General features: G+C 37.9%; 1 protein-coding gene across 5 annotated transcripts in view; it reads right to left on the bottom strand.

Annotated features, from left to right (window-relative positions):
- The window catches only part of MLLT10 (MLLT10 histone lysine methyltransferase DOT1L cofactor), a 130,370-nt gene that overhangs the window by 102,261 nt on the left and 9,840 nt on the right, over positions 1–18,269 (bottom strand). For 4 of the 5 annotated variants that reach the window (XM_076331674.1, XM_076331671.1, XM_076331672.1 and 1 more), the window contains exon 4: positions 7,319–7,373. The exons of the other annotated variant lie outside the window; for it this stretch is intronic. In XM_076331674.1, the coding sequence (XP_076187789.1) occupies positions 7,319–7,373 (55 nt within the window). The remainder of the gene's footprint in view (positions 1–7,318; positions 7,374–18,269) is intronic. 5 annotated transcript variants of the gene reach the window in all.

Here is an 18,269-nt window from a genome sequence, read left to right as displayed (position 1 = left end):
TAGGGACTACACTAGCGCTATGTCCCACAATCAGTGTTGAAGCTGTGCTGCAAAGCAGTAACAGACTGTAGAGGCCAGAATCACGAAGTCACACTGAGATCCAGCCATAGTGCCAGCATGGTCCCACAAGAGAGCTCTGGGATGTCCTCACCATCTCCTAACCGTGCACCAATTCCAGAGTAAAATTTGTTTATGCGTTCCATGCAAGTTCCTAAAGAGTCCATTATATCTCACTAAGGAAATTTTACTTTATTTGTAACTATAGCTCACTCCTAAACCAAGTGAATGTATTCTTCTAGCATGGTAAAACCATTTGTTGAAATGTTAGTTTCTTATTAGGGTTGCTCCAGGTTGTAATTTAAGGATACACCTCAATCCATTTCAACTGTGGGCTGTCACTAAAAAGTAACGTCTCGCCTTACTCTTCACTTTCAACTGTACATCCCTGCCCTCTCCCTGTAGTATAAGCTTGACATGTAGCAGGGCAGATAAAATTTTAGTCACCTGATTACTAAACTTGGGGGGACAACAAAAGTTTACCTTCCAGTAAGATCAGTAAATAAGCTGATGCAATCCATACTGAGGTTGTGTGATTACCATAAACAAAACCACCAGTGAAGAAACAGCCTGTCACGGGAAAACCACAGTCCACTCCTTTCAGCAGAGGTCAACAGCTGTCCTAGACTACATAAAATTGCACCCTCAGTTTCAACAACTGTCAGATCTGCTGACTGACCCCAAGACTCAGCTCTATCCCACTATGAAAGGTGAATCCAGCAAAGATGTACTTAAGACCATTTTTGTTACTATTTGCCAGAGGGTAAGATTAAGTACTATTTTAAACCTTTAGTTAAGTGTCTCTTCATTAAGGCATTCCAGATACTTTTGTTTTGACCCTGATCTTCCTTTCCTGTAAAGACAATAAAACTTGAAGAAAAGAAATCTGTCAGCTTAAGTTACTGTCTTTTCCTTACCCTAGTAAATACAGTTTTAGAGCTTGCTATAGTTAATATAGTATTATTCACTAAATTGTTTGATCCACTTTTTTCAAAGCTGGGTAAAAACGTGTTCACACTAACCGCTAGAGATCTCACCACTGTGGTTGGTAGTCAACCTTGTCATTGGTACATAGAATGAAGGGACAATTTCTGTTAAAAATAAATAAATAAATAAATACTGTTTGTCTACGAAGAAAAGGCTTCACTCTGTAGAGTCCTACTACAGAATTTCACCAAACTCTCCATTTATCAAAATTTGTTCCTAAACTCAAGAATTGGTACATAAGATAAATTCACTTTGGGTCATTATTCAGCAGCACAACAAATAATTTGTTTTTGAAACAGCTACAGATTACATTCCACTGGTCCACTGAGTAAGCTAATAGCTTTAATAATTTTATCTGGCATGCCATGGCATTAATGAGTCTCTTCCCCCTCCCTCAAGAAATCCTTTTGTACAACAAAAGGAAGAAATGTCATAAATATTTATCTAAAGCTGTGAATTTTTTTCCTAGTTATACATTATGATTACTAGCAATGTAAATAATAAACATAGAATATAGATTATATGGTAATATATATACTTATATTAGTAAAATATTTTAAATTGCTTATCAATTTTTACTGTCTTTCCCAGTTAAAAAAAAACACACATACAAACTCCTGCAAATCTGCACAAAAGGACCACAACATTTGTAGGTAAGCACTTCTTGCAAAATGCGTATGGCTGAATGTGTACATGTGACATTATACCATCCGCATTCTTAGACATTAATACCAAGAAAACTCTCATCAGAACAGTAAACCTGACAGTGAGAGCTGCTGACTCTAATAATAACAATAGCAATAGGAAAACCTAGCATATGATGTTTTTATAGACTTGGGAGATCCCAACGTTAACCCAGGGGATAGGAAGAGGGCCTGGACGATGACATAAAACCACCGCATTGTTAGCTGGCCTTTTCCCAAGCAGCTGCATGAAAGAAGTCTTGGTGAAAAGTCACACAAAGAATGCCGTTACACAGCATTCCTGATCATCATCATCCAGTGGAATCAGATTTCAAAGCAACTACTTGTACAGCAAAATCAAGCCTTTTAGGCTTACAGAAAATTGTGGACAAAGATTACTCTAAGAAAACTACTTAAAAGGGAGATGCACAATATTAGATACAACTGAACAATTTGCTTAAAAAAAAACAGACTGCATACTCAGTATTATGAGAGGATAAAAGAACTGGGATTCAAAAAACTGTAATCAGTTCAAATGGTCATGATTTTATTTCCTCCTCACTGTCAAAAACCCAAAGGAAATTACTGCAACAGTTAAGGAAACATTACTGAATTGAAAAGGCCCAAAACTGTCAAACAGCCTACAGTTCTCAAGTATCTTCAAACAAATGCTCACTTGTTGCTTTTCTGTTTTTCAAAAAAAAGTGTTTATATTTTGTCCAACTACTAATCCACATACAGAGTAGAAAGCTAAAGAAAAGTTAAGCTCTCTTTCAATAGCCTTCTTACACATAAGACAGCAAATCAATAAGCAACTCATATACATATCAGTTCTCATTTTAAAAAACTTTTATATTCACTCATGGTTTAAAACAACAGTGGTGCCCCTAAATGAACATGAATACCAAACTTAGCAAGGAATTTTGTCAATAAATACAATAAATACATTCAAAGACAAAAGTTCCTTTTTCGACTCAATCCTACTTTTCTACTTCTAGTATCAATTAAAAATAAATAATTAAATAAATAAAACCCAGTAAATAACCTAAAAGAATTTATAGAACTGCAGTCTCTGAACACTGAAAAAGTCCTAATGTTTATGGAAAAACAAATTCCACAAAGTCCACATATAGTGAAGACCATTTTTTTGTTCACAAAACTTAACCATAGCTGTAAGACAGTCACAGATATTAGGCAGCTGAAATATTAAAATGTATTCAAAGCTTATTCCTCAAATTTCTGACAATCACCCTGATCATAACCATGCAATGTCCCACTACTCTTAACAAATTAATTAAATCAAATGTGCAGCTAAATACAGTCAACTCTTAATAATCCTTAGCACAAATAACCCGCTCACAGATAAGCTACACCATGGATATTAGTCCAGGCTACACTCTGCTAAATGCAACTGTATTGTTTCCAAGATCTGCGCAAGTGCAGGAGCAGAATGACCATTTTCACACAGTGTGAAGAGACTGAACAAACATGTACAACCAGACCTTAGTTGCTTCTGTTCAGGGTCAGTTCAGGCCTCTGGCAATGGAAAGCACAGGAGGGACAGTGAAGCAGAGTAGGACATATTCCACTCAAATCCAGACAGAATTATCTCTTTGGGCTCACTACCGGTTCTGATTACAGCGACAGCAGCCACCATCACCAAGCCAAGAACAGGCAGGCATCTGTGTACTCTCCAGTGTACCAAAAAAAGGTTATGAGCAACAAAAAAAAAACCCACAAAAAAAAAAAAAGCCATTTCCACTTGGCATTTCACATGAACTCTTTAGTCCTTCCAGATCCAGACACACTAGCAACTTGGTGCAGAACCATCTGCATGAGTTTCCAACACTAAGTGGAATGTTTCCACAACACTGTCTAGAAACCACTTGGCTAGTACAGTCACTATTATCTACAATAACTGAACTTCCCCTATCCCACTCCACCTCCAATAACCCAAATAGACAAGAGTTAACTATGGCTGCAAAAATAGTTAATGCCTCAAAAATGTAAATTACCCATGTCTTCTGTTTTCAGAGCAGGTGCAGAAAACAGTGCACTCAATTTTAAGAACATTCTTCAGGCAAAAGCCTTGCTAAAATCAATACTTTCGTTCCAATTTTGGGATCTGTCCTAGTCTCGAGGTAGTATAAATGTTTAGGCTAGTGAAAATATTCCGTAATTGAGAGAAATTTGTACCAAAAAATGGTGACCCATAATTACATTCATAGTCTATGTTAGGGAACGCTAAACCAACCATACTGTAATCATTTTGCAGTCTATAGATTCCATGGCACCACATACAGTAAATTTGCTTCTCTAAAACTTCACATTCAGCTCTGGTAAGGTTTATGTACCATTTGGAAGACATACAGAGAAGGGGAAAAGAGATGGTCAGTTTTCTGTACAAGGAATGCCCAATCAGTCTGGGCTCCTTCATCCTGAAAAGGAGACAAAAGAAGAATATGACAGAGGTCTATAAAGCCAGAAGAGGTATTGAAAAGGTGAATGTAGAGTAACTGCTCTTTGCCACTTCCTGTCACATAGCAAGTGCCAAGTGGCATCAAATAAAACCATAAGATAACAGGTTCAAAACAAACCAGCATACATCTTAACACATTGTACAGATCAATTGCAAAATGCCTTGCCAGACAACATTATGGACACTAAACCTTCATACAGAAATGGACACATTAATAGTGTGATGGACTCAAAAAAAAAAACCCACAGCACACCAACACAACCGCACCATACACCACCATTACTGTTTTTAAGTATTACTGACTGACTAGAAAATAAGTTTGATTCCCAGACTACTTTGTCATAGATATCTTAGAGTACCCCAAAGTTCTTAAAGGCAAGATAACACCATTACACAAGAGCTATAAGATTAGGCTGTTTTCAGGTACCGTTGTGCAACTGACTTAAGACAGCTAATGTACAGGCCGCTGCTAAAAGAACAGTCCTGGTCATTCCCCTATATCAGCATTAGCATGGTCAGCTGGGTCAGGGAATTTACTTCATTTAGCTGAAAATGAACCCAGGGGAAGTTTTAAATGCTAGTACTATCATAAAGGAGGAGGAAGTAATGCATAGCAAGGACCCTCCCTGCAGTAACAGCGTCTTACTGCAGGCTAAGAAAATCGTGGAACCCTGTAGTAAAAGCTCAGTAGACCAAACAACATTACGATTCCTGACATAAAAGAAAATACAGTATCTTCAACACCCAAACAAAACACATTTCTTCACATTATTAAAAAGCAAATATCCAGAAGACTGTTAAAAAAAGAAAAAAAATCTACAAGAGCAGCAGACCATATATGAGCTAAGCTATCTGCATTTTCAAAACAAAAACTGCATTGGTTTTCTGGCCACAAAATGAAGTTACTTGTTGCCAGAAGGTAGAAAGAAGCATACCTTTATATCACTGACATAAAATCAGTAATTTCTTCACTTGTTCTGAAAAGTTAAGACCATTTAATAATTTCTATACTTACAGAAAGAATCCATAATTATGAATTTCTAAAGCTGGATCCTTACAAGGTTTTATCAGAACTGTTTGTATCAAAGTTTCTTCAGGAATACCTGCATCTTTTTATCATTTCCCTTGGCAACAATTGGTGTAACAGCATTAAAAAAAAAAAAAAAAATCCATGTATTAACCTACTATAAATATAATTTTAAACTGGCAATCCCATTACATGACCTTCAACAATATTTCCTTAAGCCTGAAACTCTTCTGGCACAATCCCTTGTTAGGCAACTCTTTGAAAGGAAAGCTTCAGGTTAAGAATGTAGATTTCTGAAATGCAACACCAGTCAGAGTTCATTTTTTCCAAGGTTCACATCCTTCTGTAAAGCTGTTATTTAAAGGACGTTTGGTCCATAAGGTAGAATTTGCTGTATTCAACACCATGGACAAGATCTATTACTGAGGGAGGGATGTTTCCAGAAGGTGAAGTACAAAATCTTAAGACTCATCTGCTATGAAATTTTCATTATGAAGCTTTCGCTGATGAAAATAGTTGGTCATGAAAATTATAATAGTGACTATACTGTTCATACAGTGTAACATCTTTGCTATTTAAACGTAAATACTTTCAATCTTATACAGTAACTCACTTCCACACAAGAATTCATAATTACAATTAATACAGCTATAAGAGAGATAACTAATAGGATGCTCAGATCTTTGATGCACAGTCAAAATATGTTCTCAAGAGTTTATGCAAAGAAAAATTTTCAAAATTACCATACAGAATAGCAAGGCATTCCCAAACACTACTTTAAGTATAAAACCCAGAAATAAGTATAAAATCAGCTACTTCACACATTTTACTGTATATTTCAAGAAGTTTGAGGCTTACTTATTACTTATTTCTTAAAAAAGCAAGTGTCCAGCTGCCATTTCGGAAGAAATTAATTCAACACTGCCATGTATCAACCTGTCTGAGAGGAAGAATAGTTCTAAGGCTAAAGTACTGGGCTGGCACTTAAGATGGTAGTTTCACTGACACACAGATTTAATACAATCTCCCAACACTCACAAATGACACTAAGTTCACTAACGTGTTTGAGATAGGCAGACACTAGAATGGTGAATGCTAGAGCATATACTGTAGGTTGCAGTCAAAGCGTAGACAAGGGAAAGCACAGATCAGCCCTAACATAAGCAGGCTCTGTGTTCCTGCAACTCAACTGCAACAGAAATAGCAAAGCTGCATCAATTGCATCAACACTAAGCTAAGATATAAATTAGTTAGAATATTATGTATGCAGCATAAAATCTCCAGAATACAATTTACATAGAGTGTCCAAATGAAACCCAGAATACTGATCATACTTTCTGCTCTCACAAGAGAAAGGGCTCAGTATCAAAATGACCAGGCTATTTACAGATAGATGATGGACAGGAATTTAGAAGGATCTAGTAAAGAGAGAAGAAGGAATTCCAGAAGTGATTGAAAAGTTAATTGAAATTTTTCATTCATATCACCCAGCTACTAGTATAAACAAAACCAAGACAGGATATTCAGTGGAGACTTTCTCCAGCAGTTCTACTCAGCAGGAGCAGAACTGATGATAACCTGAACGATGAAGTTAGAAAGATGCAAGGGACAGGTAATCAGTACTGCAACTTTTCAGCTCTAACTTCTTTGTTACCAAACGTATTACTAAATCAGGCATGAAAGAGCTAGCCTTTGAAAATGCACTGGTGCATTCAGTCTGGGCTACAGACATAAAAATTCCACTTTCCTCCATGAATGGTGCACTTTCAACAGCTTTCTATAAATGTTCAAACTCCAACTAAACACACATAAAATTTATCCTTATTCCCCATTAAAATCTTATGTTAAAATGCAGTTTCTCCTTCATTGTAACTCTTTCTAAAAATAAAGCTAAGAATAATGACTGATGTTCTCAAACTAAATTCAACCTAAATTGGACAAATAAAGATTACTGTAAAATACTTCTCTCTTTCCAAACCAGCCACTGTTTTCATTTATGTTTACGATCCCTACAATTTTTTTTTCACAGTCTTATTTCCCTCATACAAAATAAGAGAGTTCACAAAAAATAAGAATAAAACTTACCCCCATTATCTGTTCTCTTTAAAGCACCATCCTTATGAGGGCATAATTCACATCTCTAGGAAAAAAAAGCAAAAATAAAATAAAAAAATGGAATGATCACAGGAGCATTGAAAAAGAAACCACACACATCAAAACTGTTAGCTGTCATTAAGGAAGCAACCATTCGTTCAAAGTGAATGGGTGTGTTTTCCCCCTTTACTTGAATATTAATGTTAGTTTGTCACAAATGAGGCTTTCTTCTTTAGATCTTGAAACTATGATATATTTAAGCTATTCACAGTTCTACCTCCAAGTTTTTATTCCTGGATTCCACACCCTGGAATTCTGGAGACAAGCCTCCAAAAACTATAGCATGGGGTAGACTCGCTTGATAAGAAACTTGGGCACAGTCCAAAGACTCCCTACCGTATTTCTTTCCCCTAGGATCCCCATATTCACCGAGGCGGTCAATCACAAAGATGTGCCATGGATATATTAGCACAGGTGCACATACTATAGCTGACTTCACATTCTCTGCTGACTCTCACTTACCCTGAGAGACCAAAAATAATCTCGCTTTCTGTCTCAGAAAAAGGAGGTCAGAAGTTGACTCATCCTTGAAATTCACCAAGACAGCATGTCTGGAAACATGCAGTTTGACATCATATTCTTCTAACATACACCAGGATCACAACAGTACAACCTTTCTGCTATCGCTGCCTCTATGAAGTTCCTATTATCAAGTGTATCTCTAAGTGTTCTGGAGCAGTGTGAACCAATTCCAAATCAGTTCAGAGATGACAGAAACAGAACAGGTTTGACACACATTCTACTTCAACTGCTCCAAATGACATGCAAAGGAACACCATTATAGCAGATCCTACACCTAGGAACCACCTTATTAAAACCTTTATGAATTCCCAAATTAGGGACAACTCAAAGCATACCAATCTAACAAGCTTTTTAAGAAACTGAAGAACAGTCTGATCATCAGATGCAAACTTAACACACATCCTTCAAATGGAGAGGAACATCTGGCATCAATACAGATCTCTGTGTTCCCTGAATGGTACTATTCTCCGTTACCAGCTAACTGGCAAGTCAGCAGATAAAGGAGCCTATGATGCTAGAAGTGACTCAGAAACAGATTGTCCAAACTTATTTGAGGAAGGAGAAATTCCACTCCTGAAATTCATATGGCTGAAGTATATCTTGAGGACTACCTATTCCTCTTAACCTGTAAGAAAATTTATATTAGCAGCTGTCATGGTTTAACCCCAGCTGGCAACTAAGCACCACATAGCCGCTCACTCACTCCCCCCCCCCGGTGGGATGGGGGAGAGAATCAGAAGAGTAAAAGTGGGAACACTTGTGGGTTGAGATAAGACCAGTTTAATAATAAATAATAATAATAATAATAATAATAATAATAATAATAATAATAATAACAACAACAACAACAACAACAACAACAACGACGTAATGAAAAGGAAAATAACAAAAAGAGAAAGAAATAAAACCCAAGAAAGATAAGTGATGCAAATGAAAAACAATTGCTCACCACCCGCCGACTGATGCCCAGCCCAGCCCCGAGCAGTGGCCGCGCCCCGGCCAACTCCCCCAGTTTATATACTGAGCATGACGTCATATGGTATGGAATATCCCTTTGGCCAGTTTGGGTCAGCTCTCCTGACTGTGCCCCCTCCCAGTTTCTTGTGGGAAAGAATTTCTTTTTCACCTCCAGCTTTCTCGTTGGCAGGCCAGTATGAGAAGCTGAAAAGTCCCTGACTGCTTAGCAACAACTAAAACATCAGTGTGTTATCAACATTGTTCTCATACTAAATCCAAAACACAGCACTGTACCAGCAACTAGGAAGAAAATTAACTCTATCCCAGCCAAAACCAGGACAGCAGCAAAGAGGCTTTCACAAAGGGTAGAATAGAAAAGTTCTTGAATTATTTTTGCTCAGTACATTGGTATAGACAGCTGCACACAGGAAGAAGAATCTTTAGGTTTGCTGCTTTTTGTCTTTTGCTTCACCCATCCCTCCCCTCACATTCACCCACCAAAATGATCAGCAATTTATTGAAACACAATATTAAGCCTATGGCGAAATTTAGAGATAAAAGTGGTTGAAAATTTCTGAACCATTCTGTGAACTGCCTGCAGACTGGGAGCATTACACCATTTTTTTTTAAAGTCAAGATTATAAGGACTTCCTTGCAACTGAAATGAACTGATCAGTTCATTTTAAACAAAATCCTACATATACAGTATGTATGTGAGCCGTATCTTAACACTCCAGCTTTCCAAACATTAAATACTAGGTGCTGAGAGACACTCAGTAGCAGCAGGTTCATTTCAGTGAATTCCCCATACACTGAATGAGATTCTCAAAGCGAGAAGCGTGGTATATATTGACGATGACAGTGCAATGAAGTTTGTTCCCACCCCAAAACTGCAAGCTGGCAGCTTAAGGCCAGTGAGCGGACATGATATATCTACCACTGAGACAAGGGAAGCTGTTAACATAGTCTACCTTGCCCCACCTCTGCAGGCCTGTGGAAGTTTCACATACATTTTCACTAGTGGCAAAACCAGTTCTGGAGGTTCTCTTCTTCCCTCCACCTCTCCCTTATTAATCTCTCCCTCCACCACTCCCTCAGCTGCTGACCCAACTATCTGTAGGGCTGCACTTTAAACCAGATCAGTGAAATGGAGTGAAATGAACTTTTTCTTTTTAACATTTTTAATTCAGGTCATATCACTGATGCAATTTACGCATAATCCCACAATCAGTTGCATCAGCAAAACTGAAGGCAGGGAACCATAGCACTGCAGCATTAATAATTAAAGAATTAGCAAACTTCTTGAGCAAACTTTACCACAAAATTAAAAAAAAAAAAAAAAATGATCACAGGACACTGAGCGGCTAGGAACCGAACCAGTCCTTTATGCAGAAGAGTTAAGCATGCTCCATTCAGTCTATTCAGAGCTCAGTTTCAACTAATTTCTTTTTGTCTCATATATCTAATAGGACTCAGGTTCGTTAGGTCTTCCCTCATTACTCCTCTGCAGCCCTGGCTGCAACCAGTCAGAGAAGATGCAAGACAGAAAACTGAAGTGGAGGAGGGAGCTCTGACAGTGGAAGAAAACTTGAGTGCAGGGAGTTCTGCAGAGTATCCTCCCGCTGGCAGTATGCCTGCACTCGGCTCTCATGGAGCTGGAGCTGGGCAACTGTGCAGAGATACTTGCACTCTGAGGACACAGAGCACTTCTGGTGCCGGGACTCTGGCTACAATCTGCAATAAGGTAGCACCCTAGTGAGCTAATACACCACACAGTGACCCTTTCCACTTCCCCCTCTAGGTTATGAACCCAACTCCTTCCCAGGCTCCACACTCTCAGATTCTGTCACCCATTTCTGTTCTCCCAAGTTTCAATATGCACCACACAGTAAACACCAGTAGCTTTGCCAGGTGGGAACAGTGTGCTTCGTCCCTTGAGACAAGTCACTAGTAGAGAATTTTTCCTTTTTTTCTTCTTATTTAACTAACACTTTATTACTAGCTCTAAAATCTTACAGCAATACAGCATTTAAAAAAAAAAAGTTATAGTTTCAGCTGAATATTTGCAAAGCAACTGAAAAAAATCTTAGGTACTTTCAAAATGCTTAAATGCATGTTGTTACAAAGGATTCTGTAGGAGAAAGGAAAGGAGATAGTTGGGTGTATATATATCTCAGAAGTCCAGTTACTTATAATTTCTTATTTGAATGTTTTTGCCCACGCAGTGTCTCCTTCTTCCAGTTTACTTATGGACAGAGCCTGGAGTTTAAGTGAACAGCAACAGCTGAATCTCTCTACTAAATGCCACATCACATACAACTTGTATGATGGAATAAAGCTTTGATCTCTGCAACACAGTATAAGGAATAATCTGACCATCCGTACAGATGGTCAGATGATCTCTAACATTTGAGCACATGGACCATGCCAGGGCTCTCTTCTCCAGTTGTGCATTCTAAGTCTTAGCTCTGGCAAAGGATTTCTGACACAGATTTGTCTGAGCATTCAAAAACATTGTGGGGAACTACTAAACAAGCTGGGGGGGGAGGGGGGAAGGGGTAGCAGGGGCGGACACGACACCCACAAGATATTACAGCATAAAACAGGGCAAGCTCCTATGTTCAGATAAACATAATCAGGTTAGACAGTGCAAATGTGAATACCAAAGAGGCTGACTGTGACCCAAGAGAATAACCTCATCCTTTGGCATGCTGAAGGGCACTAGTCCTATAGCAGGGAGGGATATCAGTGCATGTGGTGCTGTAGGTACAGCCAGTTGAATTAGATTTGAAGAAGAGGAGTGAAAAAGACACAAGTACTGGCTGAAGGAAGACTGAAGTTGTAGCAAGTGACATTGTCCCTTCCCTTCCTGTCCTTACATAGTGTAACGTGGACATCTCATTTTTGCAGCTCTGGTGGAACAGACTAAGTTCATGGATCTAGCTTCTGTCCAAGCAGAATTCAGGTGAACTCTCAGCAGGAATCGCTTTGGACTATGAGGTCTCCTGCAGAGGACTAAAGTGAAACCAATCTCAAAGTTCTGTAGCTGGAACAGTCTGACAGTGTGACTGTCGCAACTCACTTCTGAGCTACATAAACAGCAAGTTAATTAAGTAAAAAGACTGATCCTGTAACCTTAGCATCCAGGTGAAATGAGACTGCCTGGGTCTGATGAAAAACCCTGTCTCCTGAGGGGTCCAATCTTTAAAAAGTCACCCAGCAGAGACCTAAAGTGGTCAAAAGCATGGGAGGCCCATGTAGAAGGGGAAAGGACCAAAATTTTTCTGTCATTATTAAAAAAGTAGAAATAACCAAGAAAAAATAAAGAACAGTACAATAAAAAAAAAAAAAAAAGAATGGGGGTGTCCACTAAAGATACCCAGCAGAAAAAAGTTCCAAAACGGGAAAACTAAAATAAGATAAGTAAAGAAGGAGCTAAATAAACCCATCTTCCTCTACTGAATTAGTTACAGTCCAATTTGGCTCCACTGCATTGTGGCACAAAGTTTTCTCCCCCTACTTTAGATAAATATGCCTTTCATTTTAACCAGGACTAACAGCTACCTCAACCAGCAATAGATAACATTAGACAAATCTAATTACTGGAGTCATCTTGGTTAACCTAACTCTACCAATTTTTCAACTGGAAATGGAGGAAGGGCATAGAGAAGCTGATTTAATCCAACAGACTACCTTATTCATGTTGAAATGAAGAGAAAGAGCAAGAGACACATAGTAGATAGGGAAGATAGAGAGACATAGGGAACAAGACTATACAAGTAGGAGAGGAGAAAAAAAGAATAGTAGGAATATAGCATTGTTCTTCCCTCAGGGTTCTGTAAATCTGGAGCAAGTTTCATAAAGCATCATCTGCAGACATCCATTATATGCTGTCTCCTGTTATAAGAAAACAAAGGTCAAAGAATTCTTGTGCAAGTGATTTGCTGAATTCCGGTCCAAGGTAGGCCAATGGAACCATTCACCTGAATAATGACTGTCAACCAAGTAAAGTCCTGCAGGACTGAATTCCCAGCATTGCAATGAGGCAATAAACTGTGTGTCTCAATATGACCTGTTAACCTAAAAAACACAAGAAGATCTACAGCAGATTAAATAGACCACAGTTCCTAAAAGTTATCTGAGAAATTAGGCTGCAGTTCCAGCTGACTTTACTTCAGGCTCACTTTAAGCTAACATAACTGTGCTCTGCTGCCAAAAGAAGACCACTGGCCATCCCCTACTGTGCACTTTCTACTGCCTCCCTTGCTCTGTGAAGAGCATTCATTTGACCGTATGGAAATCCTAATCAGCAAGCTAAAAAGAAAATACTTATTTTTTTCCCAGCCAAATCACTTCTTTGAGCCATCTTTCCATAAGGCCATATGAACAACAATGCCAGATAAAAAATGTAACAGGAACACAGATAGGGAGTACGGCAAGGATACAACCACCCTGTTCAGGAGGTGGCATCATCTATGCTGTCTATAAGCCAGCATGGAATTACAACCAAGGGCCTTAAAAAAAAAAAAAAAAAAAAAAAAAAAACACACACACCACACCACCCACACAAAAACAAACCACCACACAACCAAAACATCACCACACCCACACACATCCCCCCAAAAAAAGAAAACCAAGCAAACAAAAACAAAAAAACATACAACACACCTGAAACAGACTGATTTAATTTTGGTAGTAATACAAACATATTTCTTGGGCCCAGACCCAAATTTATTAGGCCAATTTTGTTTTGGTATTTCCCTGACATTCATATATTCCAAGTTTTTTTAACAGGTGTCAGCCATATATACACAAACTGTTTAGTTTACAAGCTCATTTTCCCTCCCAAGCTGTACTATACCCAGCATGACACCTATGCTTCCAGAACAGTTTTTTTTAATCCAAAGTACATTTTGATCACAGAATTACTGTTTCATATTGCTTGACAATAGCAAACAAACAGTATTTAACTGAAAGAAACAACTTTAAGAGATTGCAATACATGACCCTTAAAGTTACAAATAACAAAATAGCAAGTTACACAAAATCAGCATCACAGTTCTTGAAACCTGACACTCAATCTCTTTCAATCCTTTCATCGACAGGAGTTAAAATTTGACATACAAAACATTTTATTCTGCTGCTCCTGTTAATCATTAATCAAACAACATACTGGTTAAATCCATTTGGTTTTGTTGCGAGTTTTAGTTCACATTTTAGTGAAAACAAACCCTGCACACAGTCCATCAAATTCTTATGACTTTCTTAAAATTAACCTAGGAGGAGAGAGTCAGTTGCCAAGCAGAAGACATTTTATTGCTTTACTTCCAAATTTGTTTCCAAATACATCTATTTTCCAGCATGCCATGCTACAGGGTATTTCTGTATATATCAAAATGCACTAACTCAACACACTCCCCCAAAGCACATGGACAGATTTACAAAGGTAAGCAAAGCAGCTGATCAGAAGGTTAGTTTCTAACCAATGGCTTTCCAACTGGCAGCCCCTGATGCTCTTAGCAACCTTGTCTCCCATTCATCAGTAGTTGTGGAAGCCAGCAGCACAGCTGATTGTGCCCAGGTATTCATCTCCCAAGTTCTGTGATACAGCTTCACCTACCTTCACCAATATTCCATCCCATTTTGTCTCACCCTTGGGTGTTAGCAGAAGGAAACATACAAAAGTCACTTCTAATATTCTTTATCATACCTAAAATTATCTTTCCCAATCCTATAGACTTTGAATATGCTAGATAGTCTTATACACTACTACTTCAGATAACCCATATTAAGATACTTTTGTATTAAAAAAATGGTTTAGAAGAGTAAAGACATCCATATGGGTAGTTATTGTGGTTAATGTAAAACAATTTAATGCTGGCAGGCACATACCCATTGCTGTCAAAAACGTAAAAATTCTGGAAAAAAAATGGATATCTAGATACAAAGTTGATCACAAATCACGTCTACAGTTTCAGACATGCCAATGCTGCACATACGTCATCCTACCTATATGTACCTAGTTGAAGTTCTTTATTCACTTTTTTGATGAAAAATGATCTTCTAAGCTCGAAACGTTTTTGCTATTTATTTTCCTTCTCCCCCAAAGGGTGTGACATTAGTATTCCATCTTCTCCAGAGGAAAGTGTCTTACATTTTCTCATCTTCCTTTTATACTTTTCTTTCTACGTCCCTCTTCCCCCTAGTGTTTTGGCCCATTTCTTTGATAGGGAAAAGAAAAAAAAAAGTAGTGTAAAAAAATAACACACATACGTTGGATTGTAAATACTGAAAATAAGAACAACTCTGTTTTCCCCCTAATAAACCTGGAAAAATTTGGGGTCATTTTAGCAATTAGTTTGTGTTAGATTCAGGCAAATATGGTACTGAACAACCAATATAAACATAGCTCCTTCTATAAAGAGACACCATATTCTAAAGACACTTACATAAAAGTGTACTAATTACACCACAGACAACTAGATTATACTTAACAGAAAACCTCACTCAAATTCAGCTAATCAGAGGGTATCTACAGAAGAATAAATGCCTCAGAGCCTACAAAGAAACAGTTTTTGCAAGATTAGACAACCAGAAGAAGAAAAACCCATAGATATTTGCAGAGTGGTGCAAACCAGTATACTGGTAATTTAGATCTTCACATAAATTCTGTCAATAGATGAGAATTCAGAGGCAGTTAGTACAAAAACAGACCCAGCAACAGGATGCGTACCAGACTGACCATGTCTACACCTGCTGGCAGTAATTTAGCCCAGCCCTCAGAACGCAGTGACATCTCATTTTTCCGTTCACCCCTTCAAACTATCTTCTATGAAGCAAAACCGATACTGCCAACATACAAAGACTAACCAGAGAAGATCATCCTCACAGCCCTTGAAGCCTCTAGAAAGTCCAATAAAACTCACAAGCATTCCCAGATGCTGCTGAAATTACTGAACACCAAACCTAGGCTATCTATTCATATCAAACCCTTTTACTCTGATATTTTACTAATCTTTTCTTTGGTGTTTTTTCCTTAAAACCCTTTAGGTACTTTGAAAATTCCCATTAGAGTTTATTTCTGATTTTTTACACCCGTGCTTTATAATACTTGCCAGAGTCAAAACTTCATTTTTCACTTGTTCAGTACAGCAAAAAGGAGGAATTGCATAACCCCTTTTCCAAAAGCTTCTATAGGAATACATGGTGCACCCAATGAAGAGACTGCTATCTACAAAACCCAATCCACATTTTCTTATTCATGTTTGTAAACTACAGCTAGATAGCAATATACCTTATCAATAGTCTCAACCTGCAGTATTTTAAGACCTTACTTATAAACCCACAAGACACCCACCTTCAATATTTTGATCTAAATGGCTCTATAAATGATAGCTTGCAACCATGCAAGTATTTGAAGCAGAAGTCAGCAAGTAGCTAACTACACAATTTTTCAACCAAGGTTACCTGAAGAGAAGCAAACTAAATTTCTGATGTTTCCAACCTACGATCCACACAAGGCTCCAGTATTTATAAGCCACAATGAAGAACCAACAGGAATCAAAAGATCTTCTGCCACTTTCAAGAATCCCCAACTGGCTGACACCACTAATAGAGCAAATGAACGCATACTGTCAGTACTTCTCTTCAAAAGTGCTATGTTCTGCAACTTGACAACTTAAGAAATTAAGTCATCTCCATCTTAAAATAATCATTTCTTGATGCTGACAAATTTGCCAAATCTCTGCCCCATCTCTATTCAGTCATCTGTCCCAGGAGAAGGAGAGGACTTTTTTTTAAAGCAGACAGTTGACAGGTAAGAGAAAAACAGACTGACTACCTGAAGCATTTTGGGGTTTATACCTGGATAAATTAAAGAGACTCGACCTACTTCTCTCTATCAAGGCATCAGATAAAAATATATGCAGATTCAGTTAGCTCTGTCAAAAACATCTACTACAGATTTACAGACTATGACAAGAAGATTAGAGGCACTCAACATGCAAATCAGCATTCTTCCAAGACCATCCAGTCAGTACGTACTACAGGTGACATTTAGTCATACTTTCACTCAATACATGTAAGGTAACTAGAAGAGAGGTAACGTAGAGTACAATGTAACATACTGATGACACACAGCATGTATCAAGATCTGGCTACTCCAAATTCAGAACTCCAAAGCCATAAACCTCCCACTACATATTTAAAACTAGTAAGCCCTGCTAGATGTTGCAGGAATCCAAATTATAAATATACACAAAGTTTAAGATTCACACATTGATCTTCAATGGAAAGTATCAGAAGGCTATGAGAAATACCTGTCATGTTGGGCTGGATTTCCAACTAAACACCCAAGCTTTTGTTATCAGGCTAAAAGTATACTACTGACCCAATTCAATCTAGCTGAAGAAAACACAGTGTGCAATGGTTCACTTCAGTGTCCTCCTGCAACATACCACAGCTGTACCCTAAAAATTCCTAGGTATAAAATGCTGGCACGCGTTTTAAGGCTCCTTGCAGTTAAGGAGCTCCTTGCTTACTTTAGACACTTCTTCTGCCAGTGATTTAACAGTCTAGCAATGAAACTAACAGACACAAAACATTTCTACGTAAGAATTAAGCAATTCCTGTAACGGCAAATGTTTTGCTCTAGTCTCACTTTGGTTAGTAATTCTGCCACAGAACCTTTAGAGCATTTACTAAAGTACCTGTGATGTTGATACCTATGTTAAAAAAATTTGATCAAGTAGTACTTGAGTGATGAAATCATTTTACACTGTGTTTTAAAGCCCGAATACTCTATGTATCCATATTTAGCATAATATAATTATAAATTACTGCACAAATAAGGTGTACATTTAGGTAAACTGCAGCTAAACAAAACTAGAAAAAAAAATTAGCAGACCGTTTCTGCTGTAACAGAGTGCTTCAAATAAGTTTATGAACTCAGCTGTGTATTTAGAAACCAAGTAGCAAGTATGCATACAAGCAGGGAAAAATGCAGCACACAAAAAAAAGCATGAAGGCAGCACAATCAGAAATAGTATTAATGTTCCCACTTCGATATGCACAGCACACAATATAGTGCATAAGGCTCAGTTCACCAGTTGGATAGGAAGATGCACAGAAACTATACTGCACTTCTGCAGCACCTTCTGCCGTTTGTACTACTAACCTTGATGGCCAGACACCATGCAATCCTAAGCAATTCTGTCATCTTTTGAGACGCAGCGCAATAAGGTTATGGCTCTGTAATCACTACGTATACAAAAAAAAATCTGAACAGGAAAAAATATTTTCTCCTACTCATGAAATGCAAAGCAAACAACACTCACCCATCTATGTAACGGACAAGAAACACACAACACTCAATAGCATTTCAGAATAAAAGAAGTTGTTTCAC

The sequence above is a fragment of the Aptenodytes patagonicus genome, chromosome 2 (genome assembly GCF_965638725.1).
Source record: "Aptenodytes patagonicus chromosome 2, bAptPat1.pri.cur, whole genome shotgun sequence".
Classification (NCBI taxonomy): Eukaryota; Metazoa; Chordata; class Aves; order Sphenisciformes; family Spheniscidae; genus Aptenodytes; species Aptenodytes patagonicus.
Note: the sequence above shows the minus strand (reverse complement) of the source record. Positions and strands in the feature narration are given on the sequence as shown.